We start from the raw sequence: 25,089 nt of genomic DNA, 5'->3' as shown, positions 1-25,089 counted from the left end.
TCTTTTGCTAAATGGTAGTGGGTTAACCCTGTTATGTCATAAAGGGTCATGTCCTGTTCTTAGAATTTGGGTGGAGGAGAATGTAAATTTTAATCCCATCCCTGGAGGTGAAGGCCTTTTGTTTTGACAGTAGGCAGGCCCAGTCTTTCTTAATGGGCACAAAATATATGCTGGGGTTAATAAGAAAGACTGAGTCTGCTTTTGATCTTTAAGAGCATGTTTTTTCCATTTGGGGAAATATAATATTCTGCTTCTTTTAATATCCCCCAAAATATTTCATTCTTGGGGGGGGGGGGCTTCCCATAAAAGGAAAGCTGAAGTAAGATCATAAACACAGCTGCAGTTTCACTTTTGTGACCACTTTGCTCAATGACCAAGTGACCAGTTCCGAATGTAGTCACTAAACGAGGACCATCAGAACTGCAGTGGGAGAAGTTTAAGAGTGTGGGTATCAGCACAGAGCACCTCCATCTGCCTCCTAGTATGTACACACACATACACACCTCTGTAGAGATATATTATATAATCTCTATAGAGATAAAGTACAAATATTTCAACACCACCAAAAGGAAAACAATAGGAAAATTATTTTCCCCCCAATTCCGTTGGAAGATAATAGATACAGCTGCTATAACTGGAACATCAAAATGGAAATACGCTTCCAGAAATAGGCTTCTAGAAAAACAACACTGCAGATAGCCATTTACTGGAAAAGGCTCGTTTAACTAGGGCTGTTTTCGCACAAAATATATATTTGCATAAGCAGCGATAAATTATATATAGAAAAATGCACGGCGTTAACTAGACGGCTGCCATTGCCCAGAAACCAAACACGCCCCGCCGCCTCCACAGTTTGTTAGCAAAAGAAGCCGCCGGCGCTTACTCATCCTTCCAGGAATGAAAGTGGGCGGAGCTCCCCACACTTTGTGTACGTGCTCAGGAAGGTGGAGCCAAGGTTTGTCGCTGGGCATGCCGGGAGTGGTAGTTTCTTTCTCCCACTTTAAGCCAGCCACCGATTAGGTATAAAACTACGAATCCCAGAAATGTTCGCGCTGTTATTTGGGGCAGTTTTCACGGCGCCGGGACTTTAATCACACGTGGGAGTGGTAAAATCAGAAAGGTCGGACTGACCGAGACGTAATTCCTGGCAGTATAAACTTGTAACTAGTTCATCTGGGTTTTTATCCAGAGAAATCTAGGGGCGGTTTCCGCTTATAAAAAAAAAAAACACTTTAAAGAGGAAAGTCCCGGTTAATTCTGATGGACGGGAGATTTTTTTATTATTATTTTTTTTAGAGCTGCTGCGGTGAAAAATAGCTAACAATATAATCGCTTCTCTATTCGATTGCTCAATCATACAGAGTAAATACCGTTGTTTCCCCGCCCTAGTATTTTTCCCCCCCCTATTATTCTTTGCAGCTTCCTATTCAATAGATTTGCTTCCAGTCTCTGGTGCTAAAGTTTCAGATCGTTTTAAAGCCATGGGGAATGGGATGAATAAGGTAAACTCTGCTTATTTTTTTTTTTTTTTAACCTTCGGGGTTGTGCTCGCATGCGAGGGTTTAGGGGGACCCACAGAAAAAGAACCCTCCCACATCCTTCCCCCCCCTCTCCGCCCCCCCCTACTTTTCGGATCCTTGCTTTGATCGGTACAATAGGGATACGTTTTGAGTTAACACTTTGAAGAACATCCTGGATGCTTTGTAAAAGGACCCAACAAATTACGGTTAGCGTTTCTCTGCAAAGCCTGGGGGGGAGGTGGGGTGTTTGGGGAAATATAGGACGCGTGTCCGCCTCTCTGCGTGAATCCACACGTGCAACCAGATCCGACGCCCTTTAATCTATTCGGAAGTGGGTTGCGCCGAGTTTCGGTGGGTTTGGCTCGCTGTTTAATTCACGCCCCGTCCTAACGGGTTGCTCAAAAGTGACTCCAACGGAGCCGATTCATCCATCCACGGAGATCGGTGGATCTGTAAAGTTGGAAAGCACGCGTTTGAACCGCCTCTGTTAGAATAGCTTGGTTGGGGGAGAGGAGAAATAGTTGTCCTAAAAATAGAAGACAAAACACACACACACACACCCCAATTAAAGCTGCCCCGACGCGCAAGCTTTATTCGGCAGCCTCGAGATCTGCCTTTTTTCAAAGTTAAAGCTCGGCTCCCTTTTCCCCCGTTGAGTATTGTCATTTGCATTAGAAAGCCGGAAATGCTTGAGATCGTCGAAGATCTTGCAGCTGGGTTCAGTCAGCAGCTGGGCGAGGCCTCCTGGGTGCTTTAAATCCCTCGCATAACTCAGGAGCTTTTGCCAGGACAAAGGTGCTTTTTTTTCAAGAGGCAACTGGTTCTTTTTTTTTCTTTGAAGAGGTTTCTCTTCTCATCCAAGAAGCTTCTTCAGCTCTAGAAGCACAATTTCAGGGATTCGCTTAAGAACCGTGGCAAGAAAAGTCATAAAATGGGGGAAAAACTCACTTAACAAATGTTTCACTTAACAGCAGAAAGGTTTATTTATTTATTTATTTATTGGTTCGATTTATATGCCGCCCTTCTCCGGAGACTCAGGGCGGCTTACAATAATGCATTAAGCAATAGCCTTTATACTTTTGTATATACCTGCTTAGTAGGGCTTTCCCCCCCCCAAGCAGTGTTCTTTTTTATACAAAGTCAGCTTATTGCCCCCACAAACCGGGTCCTCGTTTTACCTACCTCGGAAGGATGGAAGGCTGAATCAACCTTGAGCCTGGTGAGATTTGAACTTGCAGTAATTGCAGGCAGCTGGTGCTACTTAACAGCACTTTAGTCTGCTGCGCCACCAAGGCTCTTTTCCCACCAAGGTTGGGCTCGGTTGTGGTTGTAAGTCGAAAACTACCTATACATCATATCGGCACGTGAGCTCCCCGTTCGTAATAGCAAAATAACTTGAATTGAAGCTGATTTTGTGACAGTACTTCTGCACATACAGGTAGTCCTCGATTTGCAATGTTTCATTTAATGACTATTCAAAGTTAACAACCGCACTGAAAAAAGAGACTTATGACCGTTTTTCACACTTAACAACCATTGCAGCATCCCTATGGTCACCTAACCAAAATTCAGATGCTTGACTCATATTTAGGATGGTTGTAATGTCCTGGGGTCATGTGATGACATTTTGTGACCTTCTGACGAGCAAAGTCAATGGGGAAGCCAGATTAACTTAACAACCGTGATGCTAATTTACCAACTGGAGTGATTCGCTTAACAATTGTGACAAGGAAGGTCGTAAATTGGGGTAAAAGGTCATAAGTTTAGAATGGCAGGAGTACCTGAAGGAAGTTGAAGGTGGTCCTTAAAATGCTTGAGTTATAAAACAATCAAAAATAGCATGCTGAAATTGAATCAATTGAATGAATAAAGTCAAAATTAACAGAAATGATACATTTGAAATTCCTAACTTGGGTTTCCACAAGGTATGAAATCTATCCCCAAGAAGAGGTAATTTCCATCATTTTTAGTCAAAGTGGTTGTGATGCTGAGGTTAGTAGGAATTTCTGTTCTATATATTTGGAGGTCCCCTACTTGGAGAAGATTGCTTTAAGTCAACCTCCCCAAATCGGGTAGCATATACCAATTGACATTTACAAATTGTTTTAAAGAGGCCTTGTCAGGGTTTGTGTTACTATATTCAGTTCTTTAGTTAATCACCGGATAATTAGCCTGAGCCACATCAAGATTTTTTCAAGAAGGTTGTGAGACGGAAATGCTGTGTCCATTTGCTGATGAGTCGTAGAATCATTGGGCTGGAAGGAACCTTGGAGGTCTTCTAGTCTAGCCCCCTGTCCAAAGCAGGAGTCCTTATTCCACCCCAGACAAATGATTGTCCAATCTTGAAAACCTCCAGAGATGGAGCACCCATAATTCTGGGACGCAAGCTGTCAGGAAATTCCTCCTTATTTCAAGGTTGAATTTCCCTCTGACAAGCTTCCACCCATTGCTTCTTGTCCTGTCTTCAGGTGCTATGGAGAATAAATCAGTGCCCTATGACAGCCTTTCAAGTGTTGGAAGACTTGAAGTGTTATCATGTCTCCCCTTGGCCTTCTCTTCATTAGGCTAAACATACCTTAGCCGTTCATCATACAATATAGTCCGCTTATCTTTTCTGCACTCTTTTTAGGGCCTTAGCATCATTTCTGAATCATGGTGACCAGAACTGGATGCAGTATTCCAAGGGTAGTAATCTCATCAGTGCAGTATAAAACAGTATTATCAGAGCCGTGGTGGTGCAGTGGTTAGAATGCAGTATTGCAGGCTAATTCACTGCTCACTCCAGGAGTTCGATTCTCACCAGGCTCAAGGTTGACTCAGCCTTCCATCCTTCTGAGGTCGGTAAAATGAGGACCCAGATTGTTGGGGGCAATATGCTGACTCTGTAAACCACTTAGAAATGGCTGTAAAGCACTGTGAAGCAGTATATAAATCTAAGTGCTATTGCTATCAGGTCCAATAATCTGGATGCTACCCCTCTGTTGATGCAGTTTAAAATTGTGTTGGCTCTTTCGACAGCTGTCGTACACTGCTGACTCATACTTATGGGGACCCACCAGAATACCTAGATCCCTCTTACAGTTACTACTGTTGAGTTAGGCATCTCCTATTCTATACCTATGCACCTGGTTTTTCCTGCCTAAGTGCAGGACCTTACATTTCTCACCACTGAACTGCATCTTATTGGATAGGGCCCAACACTTAAGTCTGTCAAGTTTCCTTCTGAATCTTGAGTCTCTTCCAATGTGTTGGCATTCCCCCCAGTCCTGTGTATTAAAACAGAATTACTCCTAAGATGAGAAGAACCATCAACTTGATCTTTTGGGCCAATGCATCAATTTTTTTTTGAGAGAGGATGCACTACTTACCTCCCAAGAAAACAGCATTTCTGATTTGTCTGTTTTAAGGCTTTTAAAAGCATTGGCTGCATTTGTAGGTTTCCACAATTAAAACATGTGTTTCATGTTTCCTATAACCTTAAATGTTCAGGTTGTTATATGAATCCAGATTGTTTACTTATATGTATTATTCATTGTTTGTTTACTTATATGTATTATTCATTGTGTGTAAGTACCATCAATTCTTAAAATTCTATACCATGTAATCACGGATTAGCTAATTTGTAAACATAATTATCCTGTCTGGACCTTCAAGATAAGAAAACCAGCTGTTTTAGATTTTACCTGCCTCCCTACAATTAGTTTCATTGATTGATCGATTGTCTTTCCATTAAGTTGTGTCCATTTTTTGGAGATTGCCTGGATCATTCCCATTCCAGTTTTCTAGGCAAGGTTTTTCAAAAGTGGTTTGCCACTGCCTCCTTCCTAAGGCTAAAGCAAGATTAAAACTCACCATTTCTAGCCTACTGCCTTAACCATTATACCACACTGACCCTTGTCATTGGTTTTATACCAAGAGGCAAAATAGGATACCATATTTAACAGTGGCCTTTGTCTTTAAAATTGGGTATGTCTCTTATATTAGAGTTTTATTCATTTTATGAAATTCCTGATGTTTGTACAATAGAACTGATAATAGAACTGGTAATAGCTAGTGGTGCAGGCTTATGAAGGTGAAAACCCCCCCACACACCATTAATTTCATGATTATCACATACAAATGGATGAAATACTAAAATAATGTAACTGATTTGACTGCAAGATGAAAGTGAATTCCTCCTCCAGAATTAAATGCACAACTTTTAGAAATGAGGTTTGAGCTACATACCTGCAGATGATTAGCGTGAAGAGATTTTCAAGAAACCCTTCTTTGTTCTAAATTTCAACTTGTCCATGCAATTGTAATTTGATGAGCCTATAAGATTTGGAGAGGAAACAGGGAATAGCTTGAATGTCTATTGTTTACAGTAGCTGTGTTTAAGCTCAGTTGTTGTGATGACTTCATTGCAAGGTGTGAGTGGGGCACAATAGGGGAAGTGGGTGTGACCATAACAAACCCATTCCACTTTGCACTTTGATACTTCCCTTTGTAATACATGGGCCGTCTTGGCACAAGAACAAAGGTTAGGTTTTAACAGTTGCCCTATTGTAGTTAGGGTCAAGTTGGAATGAGAAAAGGAAGTTCCTTGCTGAGTGAGGGGGCTTGGACATATTTTTGTTCAATGACAGTAGCTAGAGCTTGGCTTGGCATCAAGACAGCATGAAAAGGTCTGATGAAAATCAGGTGCTAAACTACAAATTTATATGCCCCTGGATCTGATTTGACCTTCATAAATTGCCTTAGTTGGTCAACTGAGTCTATCTTTTGGTCAAAGCTATATATGGTTTGCAGAAGAGAAATCTGCTGGTGGGATTACTTCAATTTTCAAAACTCCCTTTGTTCTTAAGCCGGAGAGGCTTACTTCCTTCCCGTTACTGACCAGGACAGCCTCCAGAGCTTGCAAACAGCTGCTGTTGCCACAATTGGTGCTTGGATCATCTGGCTATTGTTTGTTCCTGCCTTGGGTCTGACCAATCGGTAATGCCACCCTAGGTAGCATGTCCGCTCTTGGAAACCTACATAGAGTGGAATGAGAGACATTCACTCACATTCTTCCTTTCACACTCTCTCTTTTTGTCTCCAGGTTGTTTTTCCCTTAGCCTTATTTTAGATGATGCCTCTTTGGCATCACAGGCTCAGCTGGATTGCTTCCTGCTTATTCCAGAGGATGGTATAGCTCATCTTGCCCACTAAGATGATATAAAGTCAAAGGCAGCTTGGTGCCTTCCCTTTGGTTTACATGGGCAATCTTGGCACAAAAAACAATAGCCAGGTTTTGCACTGCAACTTCCATAAACCAAGGAAAATGGGGCTTCCAAGCAAGCATCAGACTTGGGGCTGTTTTATGCTATGTACCAAAATGTGATACATTACTGATTTACTGTCATTTCCCAGTTGTCCTATATACAAATATTTATTAGATATTTTAATCATGTGTCATCTTTCTTTTCAAACTAACTCATCACTCTCTTTTTTCCTCTTGCCATTCTGAGCTGGGCATCTTCATATCTGTATTTTGCTGTCTTTAGAAGTGATTCATAGCTTCCAGCCAAAATCATCCTCTTCTGTTCTCTAAATTTTCCTAGTGGCGGTGTTTACTTACGAACAGGCTTTAAATTATATTAAGTATGATAGCACATTATAAATGTTTCCCATTTCGATTGTAATGTAAAAGCAGGAAATACGTACATACATACCACTCAAATTATTGTGCTTAAAAGACATAAGGGTTCTTCCATACCATCATCATTTTCATTTCCTGAACCCTCATCAAAAACATTTTGAAGCTCAACTGCAATACTTGAGAATAAGGGGAAATCAGTTGTCCCACCTTGAACTGCTGTGGGTCCTGCAGCAGCAAAAAATCTCACCCACATTCCTTTTGAAGAAGAAGAAAAAAAGAAAACAACTGAGCAGTTTACAGCTTCTTCATTGTTTTCATGATGGAAAACACACAAAATTCTTGTTAATGTTTTTGCTATTCATCTTGCATGAAAGGAAGTTGCAGAGGTCTCGGGTTAGCATTTCTCTTTCAAGGTTTTAAACCCAGGAGTTGGAAAAGGGGTTAGTGTAACAAAAATGCTCTTCAATGGCAGGAACATCTCAAATAATAACATAATCCTTTTAGTTCCCCTTGCCTTATTCTCAGTGAACTTAATGTCTCAAACTTCTGAGTAAATCCAAGTTTGAAATGTGATTTCTGTACATTGCACAATTGCCCAGGATGCTTTCTCATACCCCCATTTTATATTTGCGTAAAAATTACCTGGGTAGGTGGGCACACATCCAAGCAAGCATTGACCTGCAGCCACTCATGGTTTTTTATTTTCCAAGAATTTCTGTGTCATGCATTCTTTGCAAATAAAGTGATACGGGAAATTAGTACTGTATTTTGCAACATTCTACAGCAGGGGTGTCAAACTCCTGAGCCTTGGTAGTACAGAGGTTTAAGGCACCCTGTTATTAAGCTTATTAAGACCAGATGCCTGCAATTACTGCAGGGTTCGAATCTTGCCAAGGCTCAAGGTTGACTCAGCCTTCCATCCTTTCTAAGGTAGGTGAAATGAGGACCCAGTTTGTGGGGGCAATAAGCTGACTTTGTATAAATATACAAAAGGATGAAGGCTATTGCTGAGCACATTGTAAGCCACCCTGAGTCTCCGGAGAAGGGCGGCATATAAATCAAATTAAAAAAAAAAAAAGATTTCATTGAGGGCCTCATCAGGGTTGTGTTTGACCTCGGGGGGGGGCAGGACTGGTGTGTGTGTATGTGTGTGTCCAAGTGGGTGTGTCCAGAGTAGGCATGGCCAGCTTAATGTCACTCGTTTCGGGGACGCCTGTGGTGGCCTGGGTGGGGCTGGAGGGATCCACTTTTGCCAGTAGTTTGTTTTGCTAGCACTCTACCAGCGAAAATGGAGCTCGGAGGAGCCACACCGTCTGTTTTCACTGGCAGCGACCCCCAAAGTAAGCCATGCTCAAGAAGAAAGAATGGCAAGAATGCGGTAAAGGAATTTAGGATTGGTAACAAGGTCCTTTAAAAAAAATTGTGTCCTAAATATTTTAGCAGTGTTTTGTATTGTAAAAGTATGATGGGACCAGTCTTCCTTAGAGCTGTTTTTGTGGTAGTAGAAAGGACAGCCATGAGGGCTAAAGGCAGTGGTGAAATCCAAATTTTTTTACTACTGGTTCTGTGGGTGTGGCTTGGTGGGCGTGGCAGGGGAAAGATACTGCAAAATCTTCATTTCCACCCCACTCCAGGGAAAGGATATTGCAAAATCTCCATTCCCAGCCCACTGTGGTGCCAGCCAGAAGTGGTATTTGCCGATTCTCTGAACTACTCAAAATTTCTGCTGCTGGTTCTTCAGAACCTACAAGAACCTGCTGGATTTCATCCCTGGCTAAATGACTCTATATCCGTGATGGTGAACCTTTGGCATGTGTGCCTGAAGTGGCACGCGGAACCATGTCACCTGGCACGTGCGGTGGCGCCCGTTCCTCTTCCGGGTTTCTTGCGCACATGTGCACATGATGATCAGCTGGCCTTTGTGTGTGTGGCAGTGCCAGAAACCGGAAGAGCTGGTCTTCCGTCGTAAGCATGCGTGCCGACCAGATGATCGGTGCGTGTGCATGCGCAGCAGTAACCGGAAGACTTGCTGTCTGGTGTGCATGCGCGCGCCAGAAACCAGAAATACCTTATCCGGTGCGTGCATGCCCCCTGGAAAACTCCTCTTCCTGGTTGCGGCCCCGACGAGAGTGCATGTGAAGTGCTCCCTTTTTGGCACTTGGTGCCGAAAAGGTTCGCCATCAAAGCTCTATATTATTATTCCTTGTGTGTCCAATCACTCTTGGCTGATAAAGAATTCTATTCTATTCTAAAGAATTCAATTCTATTTGTAAATAAACAGGCTATTATAGGCTTGCTGACTTCCTCAGAGAGAGATTTTTAAATAGCCGAATAGCTGACAATCCTAGGAACTATTCTGCTGGCAGTTTAGAAAACAGTTAAAAATGTAAAACCAAAGAAAATCTCCTACTGCTTTAACACAGGCATTTGCCACATGTTGCTGATTTATCACAATCTACAGGGCATAGTATTCCCGGCAAACGTCCTACCTCAGATATCCTGTATGGGGTGCATTCCTGAAATGATGAACAAGTTTCCTGCCTCCTCCTTTCCCATTGTCAAAGGAGCCGACCTAGGAAAGATCATGACTGGCAAGCTAAATCTTGACAGTGGTTTTTGTGGAAGCTGGTAGGCTTTTTGGTATGTTGGGTTAAAGAAGGAAAAATCTCTGCAAAGCTGATGGGTTTTTTTTTTTTTTATCCTTGGTCTCCCTTTGCGTTCAGGCTTTTCCACACCTGCCAACATTTCAAAATCAGAAACCAGAGCGTGGTACCCTCTAGGCAAAATGGGTGGCATACAAGTCCAATAAATAAATAAGTTCAATGTGCCTTGGGCACACCCTCCAACGTTATTTTGGGTGATCTTTCTAAGCAGCATCCAGCATGTTAGACTTCCAGATGATATAAGTCGGGGGTCTCCAACCTTGGCAACTTTAAGACTTGTGGACTTCAACTCCCAGAATTCCTCAGCCAGCTTTGGAGGAATTCTGGGGGTTGAAGTCCACAAGGCTTAAAGTTGCCAAGGTTGGAGACCCCGGATATAAGTAGTCCTTGAGTTACAGCCATTCCTTCAGTGACCGTTCGACATTATAGTGGAACTGAAAGAAGTGGCTTATGAACATTTTTCACACTTAACAACCATTGCAGCATCCCCATGATCAGAATTTGGGCACTTGGCAAGTGGCATATTTATGGTGTTGCACTGTCCCAGGGTCATGTGGTCACCATTTGTAATCTTCCCAGCTGGTTTCCGGCAAGCTAAGTCAGTGTTGTGACCTGTCAGCTGCCTGTGCAGCTAGTAGCTGATTCCAACGCGAGGAGGCTGGTGTGGTGCTGCGCCAGCAGCCTGTGCAGCTGGCACTTGAGTCAGACAATGAGGCTAGAGAAGATGTGGTGCCAGAGGCGGGGATTCAGCCAGGGCCTTCAGAACCTCCAGAAGCTCCCATAAGTGAAGAGGAAGAAGAGGAGGAGCCTCTTCCCGATGCACGGGCGTGTAGAGCTGCCAAAAGGCAGGAGTGGCTCCTCAGGAGGAGGTCTCCTCGAGAGTAAGGCTTGGGGCTAATTGGCCACTTCCTTAGCCTATTTAAGGAAGGATGACGACAGGCAATTTGCAGGGAACAACTTCGTTCACTCTCCTTCGCGTCTTGATCTTAGTTCTCTTATCAGTTTCCTGCAAATTGCTTCTGGGCTTTCTGCCAATCATAGTAAGATTACGATTATTTATTCTTTGGATTCTTGTAGGCTGTTAAGAAAGTTAATTAACAGCCTTTGTTTGAAAAAGACTGATTTAATTTAGTAAACTAAGGTTTGTACAGACTTTGTGTGTGCTGCGTTCTTTGGAGTCCGTAGCTGGGGCAGAACAGTCAGTGGGGGAAGAGCCACATTCATTTAACAACTTTGTTACTAACTTAATCACGGCAGTGATTCACTTAACAATTGTGGCGAGAAAGGTTGTAAAATGGGGCAAAACTCACTTAACTATCTTGCTTAGCAGTGGAATTTTTGAGCTCAGTTGTGGTTGTAAGTCAAGGACTACCTGTATATTGGAAAAATTGGAAACTCCCTTCTATTGACTCACGTTGTGGATTGCAACCTTTTGAAGTCAGTGGGCTCCTTTAAAATTTTGTGAGTGTGTTATGAACAATGAGGCAATTTGTCTTTTCACAAAATGATTGCTATGGTGGATAAGACCAAGAATAAAACTGGTAATGGAGCTCCCAGACACCTCTGCTTGTCTTGTTCTCAGAATTCTTATACTGTATAGAGCAGGGGTGGGTTCTACTTACCTTTACTACTGGTTTGCATCGTGCCCGCATGCACAGATCACTTCTGATGATGTCCGGGTCAGTGGGCGGAGCCTCCCGCCAGTTTTACTACCGGTTCTTGTGAACTGGTCCAAACCGGGGGCAACCCACCACTGGTATAGAGTCCAGAAATATACAAGCAAACTAATTTAGAAATAATATATGTCAGTTTAGAGGCAGAGCAATTAACCTAACTGTTGAACCCTGAGCTACAAATACTCTCTTCCATTGATAATCTTCTAACTCTCAGATGTTTTGGACTGCAGAACATCTAACAAGACACTTGTTAAATGTGTTTTGCCCCATTTTACAAACTTTTACAATCTAGAGGGCATCAGGTTGTATACCCATGTTTGGAAAATTATTTTTTTGCTGTTCTTAAATTATAGGACATTGTAATTGAAAGGTATAAAACATGTCATTTAAGTGTAAGACAGTGTGGAAATGTGACAAGAAATAGCATGTAAACCTTAACTGTGCCTGAATAGTGTTCCATTCTGTATGCAAATTGACCTGCGTCATACCATATTACCACAAAAGATTGACATTTGATATTATTTTGTTCCTCTCACAGATACTTCCTGGTTTGTTCCTTGGAAATTATAAAGGTAAGATGAGTTTTATTAGATGTTTTTGCAAAGTCCCCAGCATTGTGGTGGGTGGGTTTACAACTCTATCCCCTTAGAAGTTTTGCTTACTCCTCCCAAGGGACAGTGGCTCAGTTTGACTTATTTGAAAGATACATGAGTGCCCTTCTGATCGGTTTTGCTAGGAGTTTTAAATAACAAATATAAAAATTAAAATTAAAAACAATCTTGGCTTCAAGGGCTAATATTCTGTAGCAGGACTCTCCAAACTTGGCAACTTTAAGACTTCTAGACTTCATCTTCCAGATTTCCCCAGCCAGCATGGTTGGCTGAGGAATTCTGGGAGTTGAAGTCCATAAGTCTTAAAAGTTGCCAAGTTTGGAGACATCTATTCTATAGGCAAAAGTCTAATTTTGCTAAAAATTCAGACCTTTTGTGATCTGCATACAGTACAGTGGATCTTCTTGAGAAGGAAAAATTGGACCAGGGAAATGCCATTTGCTCCCCCTTATCTAGAGCGCTTACTGCCCTTACTTCCTTTTCAAAATAGATCCATTGTTATTGCAGCTACTCACTTCTCCTTAACTTTTTTATCCCTAGGGAATGTTTGCAGGGGCGGGTTCCAAATTGTGTCACTACCGGTTCGCTCGTGCGTGCGTGCACGCTTGTGCGCATGCACAGTGCTTCTGCACATGTGCAGAAGTGCACATGGGGAGAGCCTCCTGCTGCCACCGCTACCGGTTCACCCGATCTGGTGCGAACTGGTAGCAACCCACCACTGGATGTTTGGCACTTCCAGGCTGCCCTCTCCCCAGCCAAATAGTTGCTGTTTCACACTTAGTTCCAGAACCTGAAAAATCTAAATAAGTAGAAATTCACATTCCTGTTAGCTCCTTTAAACATTGCACCATCACAAAAGTCATGTAAGAAGGAAAATAATTTCACTTTATAATTTCCATTAAACTTTAGTTTCAGAGCTAAAAGGGAGACACCATATCAGTTTCATTTCTTCTGTGAATATCAGAAACTTCAGCCAGAAAATGCATCTTGCCCAGCCTTGATTTCACATGCTGTCTCTCTTCAGTTTCTCCAGCCATCTTTGAGGAATGCTGTTTTTTTAATGTCCTTATGGCCAAACTCTGGACAAGATTGGTTAATTTTAAATATCATTTACTCAAGTAAAACAACTTCAAACTTTGCCTTATGAAGGTAGTTTGTTTCAATTGGCCATATTTAATATTCCTCATGGTTTAGGATTTTGACAGACCCCTCATCCAGACTGAAAATAGAAGCGAAAGCTGTAGGAGAAGGTGAAGGGACCAAAAGTACTTTAATTCAGTTAAGTTGTGGTTTCATAATTTGAACCGGTCCCGTATGCTTTGTTTGTCTCTTAAAAGATGAAATATAGAAGTGTTTCCCATTTGCTTTAGCATTCCCTTTTCGATTTTGAGACAAATATGAAATGACAGACCCTTTATCCTACTTTGCTGAAAAATTATTCAATGTTACATCAGAGAAATGGTGTGTTAGAGTGGCAGGCCTTTGAAGGTTAACCACATAACGAAGAGAAAAGATAGAATTGTAGGTTGTTACTTTGAAAAGCACAATTCCGTGCTGCATCTCAGGTCGGTTGAAAGAGTGCACCACTTCTGATCATACTTTGACATTGTGTTCCTCTTTCATCAGAAACCCCCAAATGCATTACATTTTGTATTCATGACATCAGAATGATTAACATAATTGCCAAATCATGGCCTTCCCCTCTCGTTAAGAATTCTGCTTAGGCCTTTGTTAGAGTATGGTAGAGGCAACAGAATGGAAAATAATGTGAATGACCACTTTTCTGAAGACAAAACATTGCATCAAATGGGAGATAGGTAACCTGGATTTATTAACAGAGGGGAGATGAAGGTTTGTGTCTATAAGAAACAGAGAATGGATTGATGCACACAATCTCATCTGAAACTTAGTAGAATCATACTGTGAAAAAATTTGCTTCGCAATATGAGCTTAAAGTCCGAGGCACTCGGTGTCACGAAACCAAGACCTGGTATCTGTTTCTCATTTTGGTTATTTTAAATCTTTCCTTCTGTAGTTACGAAGACCAAAATATAGCTTAACTTTTTTTTTTTAAAGAAGTGTTTGTGGCTATAGCAAAAGTCAACACTTAATGAAGTTCTCCAGTCTTGCTACTTCATTTTTTTGTATAAAATGGCCCTTGAGATACTCTGAGCCGTTCCTACAGAGGTAATATATAAATAACTTAAAAGTAAAGATAAAATATTTTTGCGCCTCCCTCTTCCAAATAGCCAATATATGGATAAGTTATTTGTTTTGTCAGTCCAGTATTGAATATCAGAATTAACATAATTTCTTATTGAATATTAAAATTAATATTCCATTTGCACATCTACCCTGTTTCCCCCAAAAGAAAACTTCCCCTGATAATAAGCCCAATCGGGCTTTTGAGCACATGGCAATAAGGCAATAAAGCAATAAGGCAATAAGTGCTTATTTCAAGGTTCAAAAAAATATAAGACAGGGTCTTATTTTCAGGGAAACACGGTATACAAAATAGAAGTTTACTCTTAATGTTTAAATTAAATATACAGATGATGCTCAAGTACACATATTGAACTGGAACTGTAGTTAAAGTTCTTTCTCTCCCATTGAGTGGAGCCTATTATGGTCTGTATATAATTCAATCCCAGCATGACAGTATAGCTTTATGTGTGACAATTTACAAGTTGTCCATTTATGATTATTCATTCAACAACAGTTTGAAGTTATGAGAGCCTTGGAAAAAGTTACTTACAACCCATCCTCAGAGTTACAACCATCACCCCACCCCTGCAGTCACATGATTGCAATTTGGGCACTTGGCAGACAGCTTGCATTTGTAATGGTTGCAGCATCTTGCAGTCACGTAATCATGGTTTGCGAACTTCCCAGACAGCTTTCAACAAGCAATGTCAATTGGAGAAGCCAAATTTACTTGATTCATTTAACAACATGTGATTCCCTTAATATAGAGCGGTGGTAGCAAAGTGGTTAGAATGCAGTATTGCAGGCTAATTCTGCTCACATTGCCAGGAGTTAGATTCCTTTGATCCTGACCGGCTCCAGGGTGACTCAACCTTCCATCCTTCCAATGTAGGTAAAATGAGGAAACAGATTGTTGGGGGCTATGCTGATTCTGTAAACCGCTTAGAAAGGGTTGTAAAGCACTATGAAGAGGTATATAAGTGCTATTGCTATTAATACCCATGTATAAACAATAAAATTGGACCTGGTCATGTGATGACTCATTTAATGACTGCATCGCTTAATAACCAAAATTTTGATCCCAATGGTGATGGTAAGTCAAGAATTACCTGTGTTCCATTTTTGAATTAGATGGATCACACCTCAGCAGATTTTTCTGTATCTTGGAGTCTTCCTGAAGAGTTTTGCTCAAGGGAACAAGCAGCTGTGGCTAGAAGAGCTTTTGCCCAGCTCCATCCTGGTCCCAGTTGCAGCCTTTCCCAGATCAGAAAACTTTGCTTATGATCATTCATTCCTTAGTCACTTTTTCCTTGGATTCTGCAATGTGCTGCATGTAGGACCGTCCTTGAAGACTATTTGAAAGTTCTTGCTGCCCCATAATGCATCAGCTTGGACATTTATGAATACTAATGTTTTGCCCATGTAACACAGTTGCTTCAAGAATTGCACTGTTTATCAATTAGTTTTCATGCTCAATTCAAAATACTGCTCTTAAAATCTCATCTTATCTTTGGGACTGTCCAATGTATTATATCTTTCTAGCAGTGGTGAAATCTGAACCAGGTTAATACTGGTTCGCTGGTCGCACATGCGTGCCATGCGCCAAATGTGTGCTGCGCATGCACGCCATGCACCAAATGTGAGCTGCGCACACGCAGTGCGCACCAAAAGGAGGCTTGGGAAGGTAAGTAGAACAAGCGCTGGGGGGGTGTGATCAGCTGTGGCACGCGTGGGAACCTTTTTAAAAACTTTTTAAAAACATTTTTTTACTACCGGCTCCGGCGAATAGGTAGTAAAAAAATGCTTTAAAAAGTAAAAAAAAAAAAAAAAAAGGCTCCGGAGATTGCGTGGCACAGCTGTGACCATCAGAGCCTTTTTTTTTACTTTTTTAAAGCATTTTTTACTACTTATTCACCCGAACCAGTAGGAAAAAAATGCCTAAAAAGTAAAAAAAAAAAAAAAGTTCTGACGATCAGCTGAGTGATACAATCGTCGGAACTTTTTTTAAAAAAAACTTTTTAAAGCATTTTTAATCACCGGTTCCAGAGAACCGGTAGTAAAAAAATGCTAAAAAAGTAAAAAAAAAAAAAAAAAGTTACGACAATCGTGCGTCGCTCAGCTGATCGTCAAAACTTTTATTTTTTTACATTTTTTACTACCAGTTCAGGCGAACCGGCCCGAACTGATAGCATTTCACCCGTACTTTCTAGTAAGAGCTGGAAACTCTGAAAGCTCCCTCTGGTTTCCTGCCTGGAGAGAATTCTATCTGCAGGGGCCTTGGACCTTCTCTGTAACTCTCTCTATTGCATGCTTTTCTATAATGTTCCCCTGAAGACCAAGCCAGCCCCATTCTTTCTGAGCTTTCCAAAATAGTTAAGGCTTCCAGCCAGTCTTTGGGATCTAATGTGTAAAATGGATCCTCCTGGGAAGAACAGTGGTGTTGAAATGGCTTGGGCTGTTCTTGGGGTTTGAAGGGAGCTGATGATCTGAGTTCTGTTTTGATTTGTGTTGTAACCGTATGATTATATTTAGCTCTCTAGGCTGCTCAGGATCGTTCATAATGGGATAGACATATAATCCTAGTAAATAAATAAGCAAATTCCTACAGAAGCTGCACCCATCCCAACCTCTAAAGCAATGCTTCTCAACCTCAGCAAATTTAAGATGTCTGAATTCCAAGTCCCAGAATTCCCCAGCCAGGGGAATTCTGGCAGTTAGAGTCCACACATTTTAAAATTGCTGGGGTTGAGAAATATTGCCCTAAAGTATTGCAGGGGAAACTTTCCAATTTCTTTAGAATTAATGTTGATACAGTTTTCTTTTTTCTCTCCAATAGCTACACCAGGCAAGCTATTAAACTGGGTCTTAATCTAGATTTGTTTTCCCCTCAAGACATAAAGTTCACATGATACTAATTTTGAAAATAAATGTTACTCTTTAAAAAAAATAACAAAAGATTAAAACGATCAAACAGATTATTTTGTTTCAGGGATTAACGTGGTCATCAGCCAGTTGTTTTGTGCTAGTTGTTCATAATGGGAGAAGCCTGGGATTTTCCCTTTTGCAGAAAAACAATTCTCTGACTATCTATGTTTAAGCAGCTTTTTTTATTGTAGAGAGATGTGATGGAGGGATAAGCTGTTGAATGTATTTGTTCAATTAACTGTAAACTTTGAGCTTTTTAAGACACAATAATTTGCAAATAAGTATATGAAATTCAAAACATTTCGGGTAACCTTTAATAATGCTAGAATCCCGCTACATCATGGTGGCAAACCTTATAATAAATCATGTTATCTGATTCTATTAACTTCATAGAATCAAAAAATCAGAACACCTTCAAATTGTATTTTGAGTTCATCTTCCATGACCTTAATAGGTTGGCATGATACTTCCATATTTTACTTTCATAACAATCCAAAGCGGTGGGTTACACGAGAGAAAGAGATCTCAATATTTCTTGGATACTTACGACACAAGATAAGTGCAGCTGATGATTGTATTTCCTTGTCTCCTCTTCGTTACAGATGCTCGTGACACCGAACAACTAAAACAGAATAACATTACACACATTCTTTCAATCCATGACAGTGCTCGACCCATGTTGGAGGTAAGATAAGAAACTTAACAAAACTTGAACCAATGGGGTTTCAGTAGAAATAAGAAGGAAAATGCTATTGACTTAGGACTATTTCTGTAATGGGCTGTGGATAAGAGGAAGGAGGAAATTGTTAAAGAATGATTGTGTAGGTGCAAGGAAGGGGCCTTTTCTCAAGAACTCTGATTACCGTTTTCCCATTAATCTGCTCAAATGACTCTAATGTCATAGTCACGTCATGATAAGTTAGTGTTGTCTAACTTCCATGTGAGGTTTAAATTCCGGCATATCAAAGTTAAAATACAGAGATGCCACTCTCCCTTTAAGAATCAGTCCCTACAATTTATGTGATGTGATTCTATCAGTTTGAGGTCTCTTTCTCCATGTTAGGGACAGCCTTTGGTCATCAAATGTTGTTTATATGCAAATAAGTTTATAAATCCAGTAACAGAGGATATCATAGATACAGCAGGCTTACAATAGCCCTCATATCTTCACAGATCTAACTAGCATAAATATAGTGATACGAGTTAAAAATAGGTTAAAGTAGAAGATTTTTTTTAAAAAACTAGTAAAAGAGAAAGAAGACTTCAGCTACTACTTCCCAGAAATCAGAACAGTTTATGGTGGAGAGCATTACACAAGTATCTCATAGCTATTCATTGTTCTTTGTTTGAGAGCGCTATGAGGTCTGGAATAACCTTGGGTTCCACCAATGCTGAAATTTGGCACAAGGCTGGAAATGAAATTTTTAAGTCAATGTTCTTCATTCTTCACTAGGAGCTACTAAGATGGCTGAGAATATACATTTTTTGTACACATTTGTTTCAACTCCTTAGAAAATTTCACTGACTTTTCTTTAAACATCAATGATCAAATTACATTTTGCTTACTTCTGTTTAAAACACATAAGAATTGAAGTAAAAAAATAAGGACTTTTTTCATCTTAAATACTTAAGATGAAATATTTATCTTTCGTTTAAAAGATAATATTTCTTTTAAAAATAGTTTAAAACTTCATAATCGTAGTCTTATGGGAAATATTGCTGTAATTGTCACCAGAACCTGAACCATAATTACTATTTTGCCAACACAAATTTACGGTCTGCAGATTCATAAATAATAAATCATAAGCATTTAAATCCTAAACGCTTCCATGTTTTCATCAAAACTCTTCTATATGTATCTTCCATATTAGCAAGCCCATTTGACTTTTAATCCAGTTCCCAAAACTAAATATAGTTCTTCCATCTTTTTTGTCCTTAAGGAGTCAAATAAAATCAACATCTGAAAATAAGTTGTTAATAACTAGAAGTCTACTGATCTCCAGGGGGAAGTCTGTTGTTGATCTTTTTGGAGAAGTGTTAATGTTTCAATAATGTGAACACTTTTTTCTGAAATGGCTTTGAGTCTTTGGTTTTCTAGTTACTTTGGTACAATATTCCAATGATATCATGTGACCTTTATACCAATTTCAATGTAATTTAAACTTGAGAGATTCATTTAATTTTTAAAAGCACCCTGAAGAGTATGATTCAGCAATTGTTTCACTAACGTCAAGATCAAACAAACTTTGTGATATATTCAGAGCAGTAACATATTGCATCATCTAAAACCCTCCATGGTGTGTGTGTGTTCATGTGTGTAACAATCTGTTTTCTTCATATAGTAGGATCCTCATCTTCAGTGGTGTAGTAACGGTACATTGGCTTCACTTATTGCTGGAATTTTTGAATATTTTCAATAATAAAATGAGTCAAGAGTCTCAAGTTCTATCCTGGGTGACTGCCCTTTAAAGCAACTGTGAAAGGACAAAGGAACAAAATTACTCTTCCCCCACCTGCCCTATTTGGTCCTGTAGTTGCGCTGGCCAGAACTCTTGGTAACCTCTTGTTGTTTTAGTTTTGAGAAAACCATGAGAAACCAACTGCTTCCTACTTGGGCCGTTTCTGACGAAATGTCCCTCATGAAAGAAGAGTATCCATTCCTCATCTGTTGATGTGGCATATCAAAATAACATATGGGGGCTTTTTGGGCTAACCTGAAAGAACTTTGCCAGGTGTTTGAGGCTTCTTATTTGCATCTGGCTTCACAATTAGGTACCCTGAAGTTTTGTTTTTGGCTGTTAAAAATATTTCTTGGAAGTCATCGTTGAAAAAATTTACATAAATTTTAATACCGAGAAGTGCAATGCCAAAAATAATGTAATGCTTATTCCTCCCTCTCCCCCCCCTTCCAACCCCCCGCTCCTTTTTTATTTCGGTCTAGAAAATTGTGCTGAGGTTCAGACAATTTAAAAGATTGCTTTCTTACTTTTTAAATTTAAAAAAAACAACAAGTAGTGATTCGTTGATCTGTAAATGGATAGAGAACTGAAATGTAAAGTTATTGTAGTATCTTAAGAGAATTTGCAAAACGGACATCCAAGTTCCTATAAATTGGTTGTCTCATTCAAAAGAAGGTATTTTCCAATTCTAAATACGATCATAGAAAATGCCTTTAACAGAATGTGCTTAAAATTCGATGGCCACATTTTCAGCATGTGGATTATTAATTTTATGTAATCAAGCAATACACTTTGTCAACTAAAAACAGTTCTCATGAAACGAAGTATTGAAGGTTTTTAATGTGACTTGTTTGCATCTGTGCATCTGTGATTGTTTGAAAGTAAAAGATTTCCTATTGACTTCATTTTTTTTTAACAGATTAGGCACAGCAATAGTTATTTCTAGGCATTCTTTGAACCGTATAAAACATGAATGAATGTCGTGATCTCATATTTTTGACATTTAGATTTTCCTTTCCCCAGTTCTTCTTTTAAAAGTTAACAACTGTACAGTTTATCCATTTCGTTAAGTAGAATTTACACTCAGGTTGCAACTAAAAACTAAGAAGAGATTTAAAACAAAACAGATAAAAACAAGATTAACTGTAGAAAAGAATGGTGATTATGTGGTAGCCGAAATGGAATTGCAACTTCCATAGTTCTATAAGCCTTAACAAAGCAAAATAAAATGTTTTTTTAAAATGTTAAAAAAAATATACATATTCATCTTAATAAGTAACTTTGTTTTACATCTATAATTTGTGATTAAAAATCCAGTAAATATAATTCATGTAAACTATAAATTACCTAGCTTAAAATATTGTCATTGTTGTATTCTAAATAACGTGTATATTTCGATACATGTGTAATCTGAAACTCTTGAACATACTAATAATTAAGCACAGTGTTTCCAATACAGAAGTTTTGAGTCTTGAGAAAATTTTCCTCAGACAGTTTCACCAAGGTCTATTGATGTGGTACCATTTTGTAGGCAGTGAGTACAAATGTTAGAAATTTGGCTGTCCTGGCTGCCAATGTTGAAAGAAGCAAATCTTGAAATCAGAAGACTTGCGCTAGTTTTGTTAACTCTCCCTTTGTATCGGTTTAACTGTTTTCTTGACTTTCAGGGCCTAAGAGAAATAAAAGGTTTATGCTTGTGGTTAACTTTTCTCTGATGAAATAGAAAACTGAGAGGAAAATGAATTTATTGGCTTCCCATTCTGTCAAGCATATTCAGATGCATTGGGATTTGGAGGAATGTATCTAGAACCTGACTTTTGCCAGAAACTGCATTTAGTTACATGTTGTTTTCTATGCTCTGGGTATTATTCTAGCATCATGATGTAACAGATTTTCTGGTGTGCTTGTTTGTAGGATGTGCTCCATTGCTATTTCACGAAATTCCTACTCACAGGTGCTGCCTGAAGAGAATGAGTGTGAAACGACTTCTGCTTGATGGTTTTGCATGCATACAGGGCTGGTGTTTGCTGCCACTTTCCAAAGTATCTATACCAGGGGTGAAATGCTCCCGGTTCGGACCAGATCACCTGATCCGGTAGCGATGGAGGCAGGTGGGTTGGAGAACTGGTAGCAAAAATCCCTGCCCCCACCCCATGCCCAGGTGAGCCGCACAATCATCAGAGGCTTTTTTTTTTACTTTTAAAAGCATTTTTTCTACAACCAATTCAGCTGAAAAAATGCTTTTAAAAGTAAAAAAAAAGCCTCTGATGATCGCGTGGCTCAGCTGGGATCGTCAAAGGCTTTTAAAAGAAAACCCTTTTTTTCTTTTAAATGCCTCTGATGATTCAAGCTGAGTTGCCTGATCGACAGAGGCTTTCAGGCAACTCAGCTTGGATCGTCAGAGGCATTTAAAAGAAAAAACTCCTTTTTTTCTTTTAAATGCCTCTGATGATCCAAGCTGAGTTGCCTGATCGACAGAGGCTTTTAAAAGCATTTTTTTACAACTTCTTCACCGAAGTGGTTGTAGAAAAAATGGTTTTAAAAGTAAAAAAAAAGCCTCTGATGATCGCGTGGCTCAGCTGGGATCGTCAAAGGCTTTTAAAAGAAAACCCTTTTTTTCTTTTAAATGCCTCTGATGATTCAAGCTGAGTTGCCTGATCGACAGAGGCTTTCAGGCAACTCAGCTTGGATCGTCAGAGGCATTTAAAAGAAAAAACCCCTTTTTTTCTTTTAAATGCCTCTGATGATCCAAGCTGAGTTGCCTGATCGACAGAGGCTTTTAAAAGCATTTTTTTACAACTTCTTCACTGAAGTGGTTGTAGAAAAAATGGTTTTAAAAGTAAAAAAAAAAATGGCCACACCCACCCAGTCACATTACCCCCCACCAAGCCACGCCCACAGAATCAGTAGTAACAAATTTTAGATTTCATCACTGATCTACACTATTATTTATTACCCGTATTCTGATTACCCGTATTATTTATAAATAAATAAATAAATAAATAAATAAATAAATAAATAAATAAATAAATAAATAAATAAAATGATTTCTGATGGTTAGTCAAAGAAGAAACTCTTTTGTAGTCTTCTTTCCACCCATTTCTGGACACATCGACATGCTGCAAAGATGCTATTGAATCAGGTGGTACCAGGCAGAATAATATCTGCTGGCAAAAAATATTGTATGAATAGCAGAACAGCATGGAGGACAATAAGTATATATATATTTCAAATGTGTGTGTTTCTAGTTAACACGAATGATTTGATGTGGGATTACTCTAATTTAGAATTGGGACAGGGAGAGAAATACATTTTTAAAATTCATTTTATGTACCAGCTAACTTTGATTAGTCCTGCAAATAAATGGTTTCTGCTGGGGAGTCAAAACAAAAAAAAAATTAGAGAGAGGAACTTTGCAGGTTTTGGAACTGTTGTGTGTTTGTTTGTTAGATTTCTTCCAGAAATTCAAAGCATAGCATTCTTATCTCCCATTTTTCCAACAACAATCTTCTGGGCTATATTGGTCCAGAGGCTCCAATGAACTTCTATGGCTAAGGATGGACTCAAATATGAGTCTCCATTAACAGTGATGCCACATGGTTTCTCTTTCATTTACAATAGAACATAATTCTGGAAATGTTATGAGCTTTTCCAAATTATGGAGACTAATTATTTACATTCATTTGCAAATGAAAGTTTTTCCTTTTTTGTGCCCTCTCGACTTATTCCCTGATGTTGCTGGTAAGGTGGCCTTCATCCAATCAAAATGGTTCCTGACTCTGCCCCTTCTACTTACTGAAATTATCATTGAACAACCGTAGGATGCTACGAATGCAAGATTAGTCTCCAATAAAAACAGATAACTATTAAGATAAAATAGATAAAATAAGATAAAATAGATCAAGAGGCCTACTTGGGTATTTGTCATAGAGACTTGTGTGAATAGATGTGGGCCAGAAACATTAGTTATACAAGTTGATTGCCTAATGCAAAGTGAATGCATATGACACATCAATTACATCAGTCAATAAATTGTATTGGGAAAGAGTCAGTGGACATCAAGTATTGGAGAATCAGTAATACAGAGAAATGTACTTCTATAGTTGTGGAAGCTGAATTTAAGGGTGTTTTTTTTTTTTTTAGAGTAGCAAAAGTAGGATTTCCACGATGTTTTTTCTTAAAGGGTTTCTGAGTACAGGAACAGACTACATGAAGCGGGTTCATTTTGTTAATGAACATAAGGACAGGAGTAGAAATCAGTACACTTCAGAGGATTATTGTGGGCCAAGGAGACATGTGCCAAATGGAATATATTAAAACTGTAATATGTAAAAAGTTAGCAAAGTAGCTAGTAAGTGAGGGGAATATTTCTGTAATGAGTATACAGGGTACAGCCCACCAATGCTTTGAGTATCCCTAGTACTATCCAAAGGTTGCAGTTGAATTGTAATTTTTAATATGACAGAAAGGGAACATTATTAAATACAGGGGGAGTATTCAAATTAATTGTTTTTAATCAATTAAATCACATTTAGATTTTATCTTGGCCACATTTCTTTTTTTGAAGTATGGCTGCCCAGATGCCTTTTAGATTTTGTCTTGGCTCCTGCTTAATACTTAATTGGGAGAATAATGTGAAGATGATGGTTTTGCAACAAAGTTTATACATACTGTGTTTCCCCGAAAATAAGACCGAGTCTTATATTAATTTTTGGTCCAAAAGACGCATTAGGACTTATTTTCTGCTTAGGTCTTATTTTTGGGGAAATACGGTACTAAATGCACCCATCTGACTGACAATCTTAACTGGGGCTTATTTTGGTGGTAGGGCTTATATTACGAGCATCCTCAAAAATCATGCTAGGACTTATTTTCCAGTTGGGTCTTATTTTCGGGGAAACAGGGTAGCACTTCCCCATTTTAGCCCCTTCCCCTATCCCCATAAGTAGGAAGGATGATAGTATGAATCTCTAGGGGGGGGAAATGTACAAGGTAGCTTTCAATGCATCCATCCAGTAGCAAGGATCAATTGTTTTAAAGAGATTTTGAATTTTCAAAGATTGGCTGGAAAGCTGAAATAAATGAAAATAAGAAATTTTCACGGATGGTTTGTAGGATTAGCAATCCAGAGGACAGCATAGCTGGTTCTACAGTACTGTCTCCCATATCCGCCAGTGATGAGGCACATGTAGTTGGAAGAGTTTAATATTATTATTGTAGCTCTTATGGAGGTGCGGACTTGCCAAATTAAGGGTGTATCCTTTGGGAAGATTTATATGTAATGAGATCTTGAACATCTACTACCTTTCATATATGAATGTTGACAGGCAAGAGGATCTGTGGCTGCACTGACTTTCAGCCGTTGGTTCTCTTTTACATAGAGAAAGCGTCAAAGAGTTTGACGATG

General features: G+C 39.4%; 1 protein-coding gene across 1 annotated transcript in view; it reads left to right on the top strand.

Moving 5' to 3' along the window:
- Positions 1-1,097: 1,097 nt before the first annotated feature.
- DUSP22 (dual specificity phosphatase 22) overlaps positions 1,098-25,089 on the top strand; it is a 44,348-nt gene continuing 20,356 nt past the window's right edge. The window contains exons 1-3 of the mRNA XM_034429068.2: positions 1,098-1,502; positions 12,021-12,054; positions 17,826-17,908. Of these exons, the coding sequence (XP_034284959.2) occupies positions 1,482-1,502; positions 12,021-12,054; positions 17,826-17,908 (138 nt within the window). The 5' untranslated portion in view covers positions 1,098-1,481. The remainder of the gene's footprint in view (positions 1,503-12,020; positions 12,055-17,825; positions 17,909-25,089) is intronic.

This window comes from Pantherophis guttatus, chromosome 3 (assembly GCF_059756535.1).
Source record: "Pantherophis guttatus breed Tessera chromosome 3, ASM5975653v1, whole genome shotgun sequence".
NCBI lineage: Eukaryota > Metazoa > Chordata > Lepidosauria > Squamata > Colubridae > Pantherophis > Pantherophis guttatus.
This window is presented reverse-complemented; position numbering and strand designations above follow the sequence as displayed.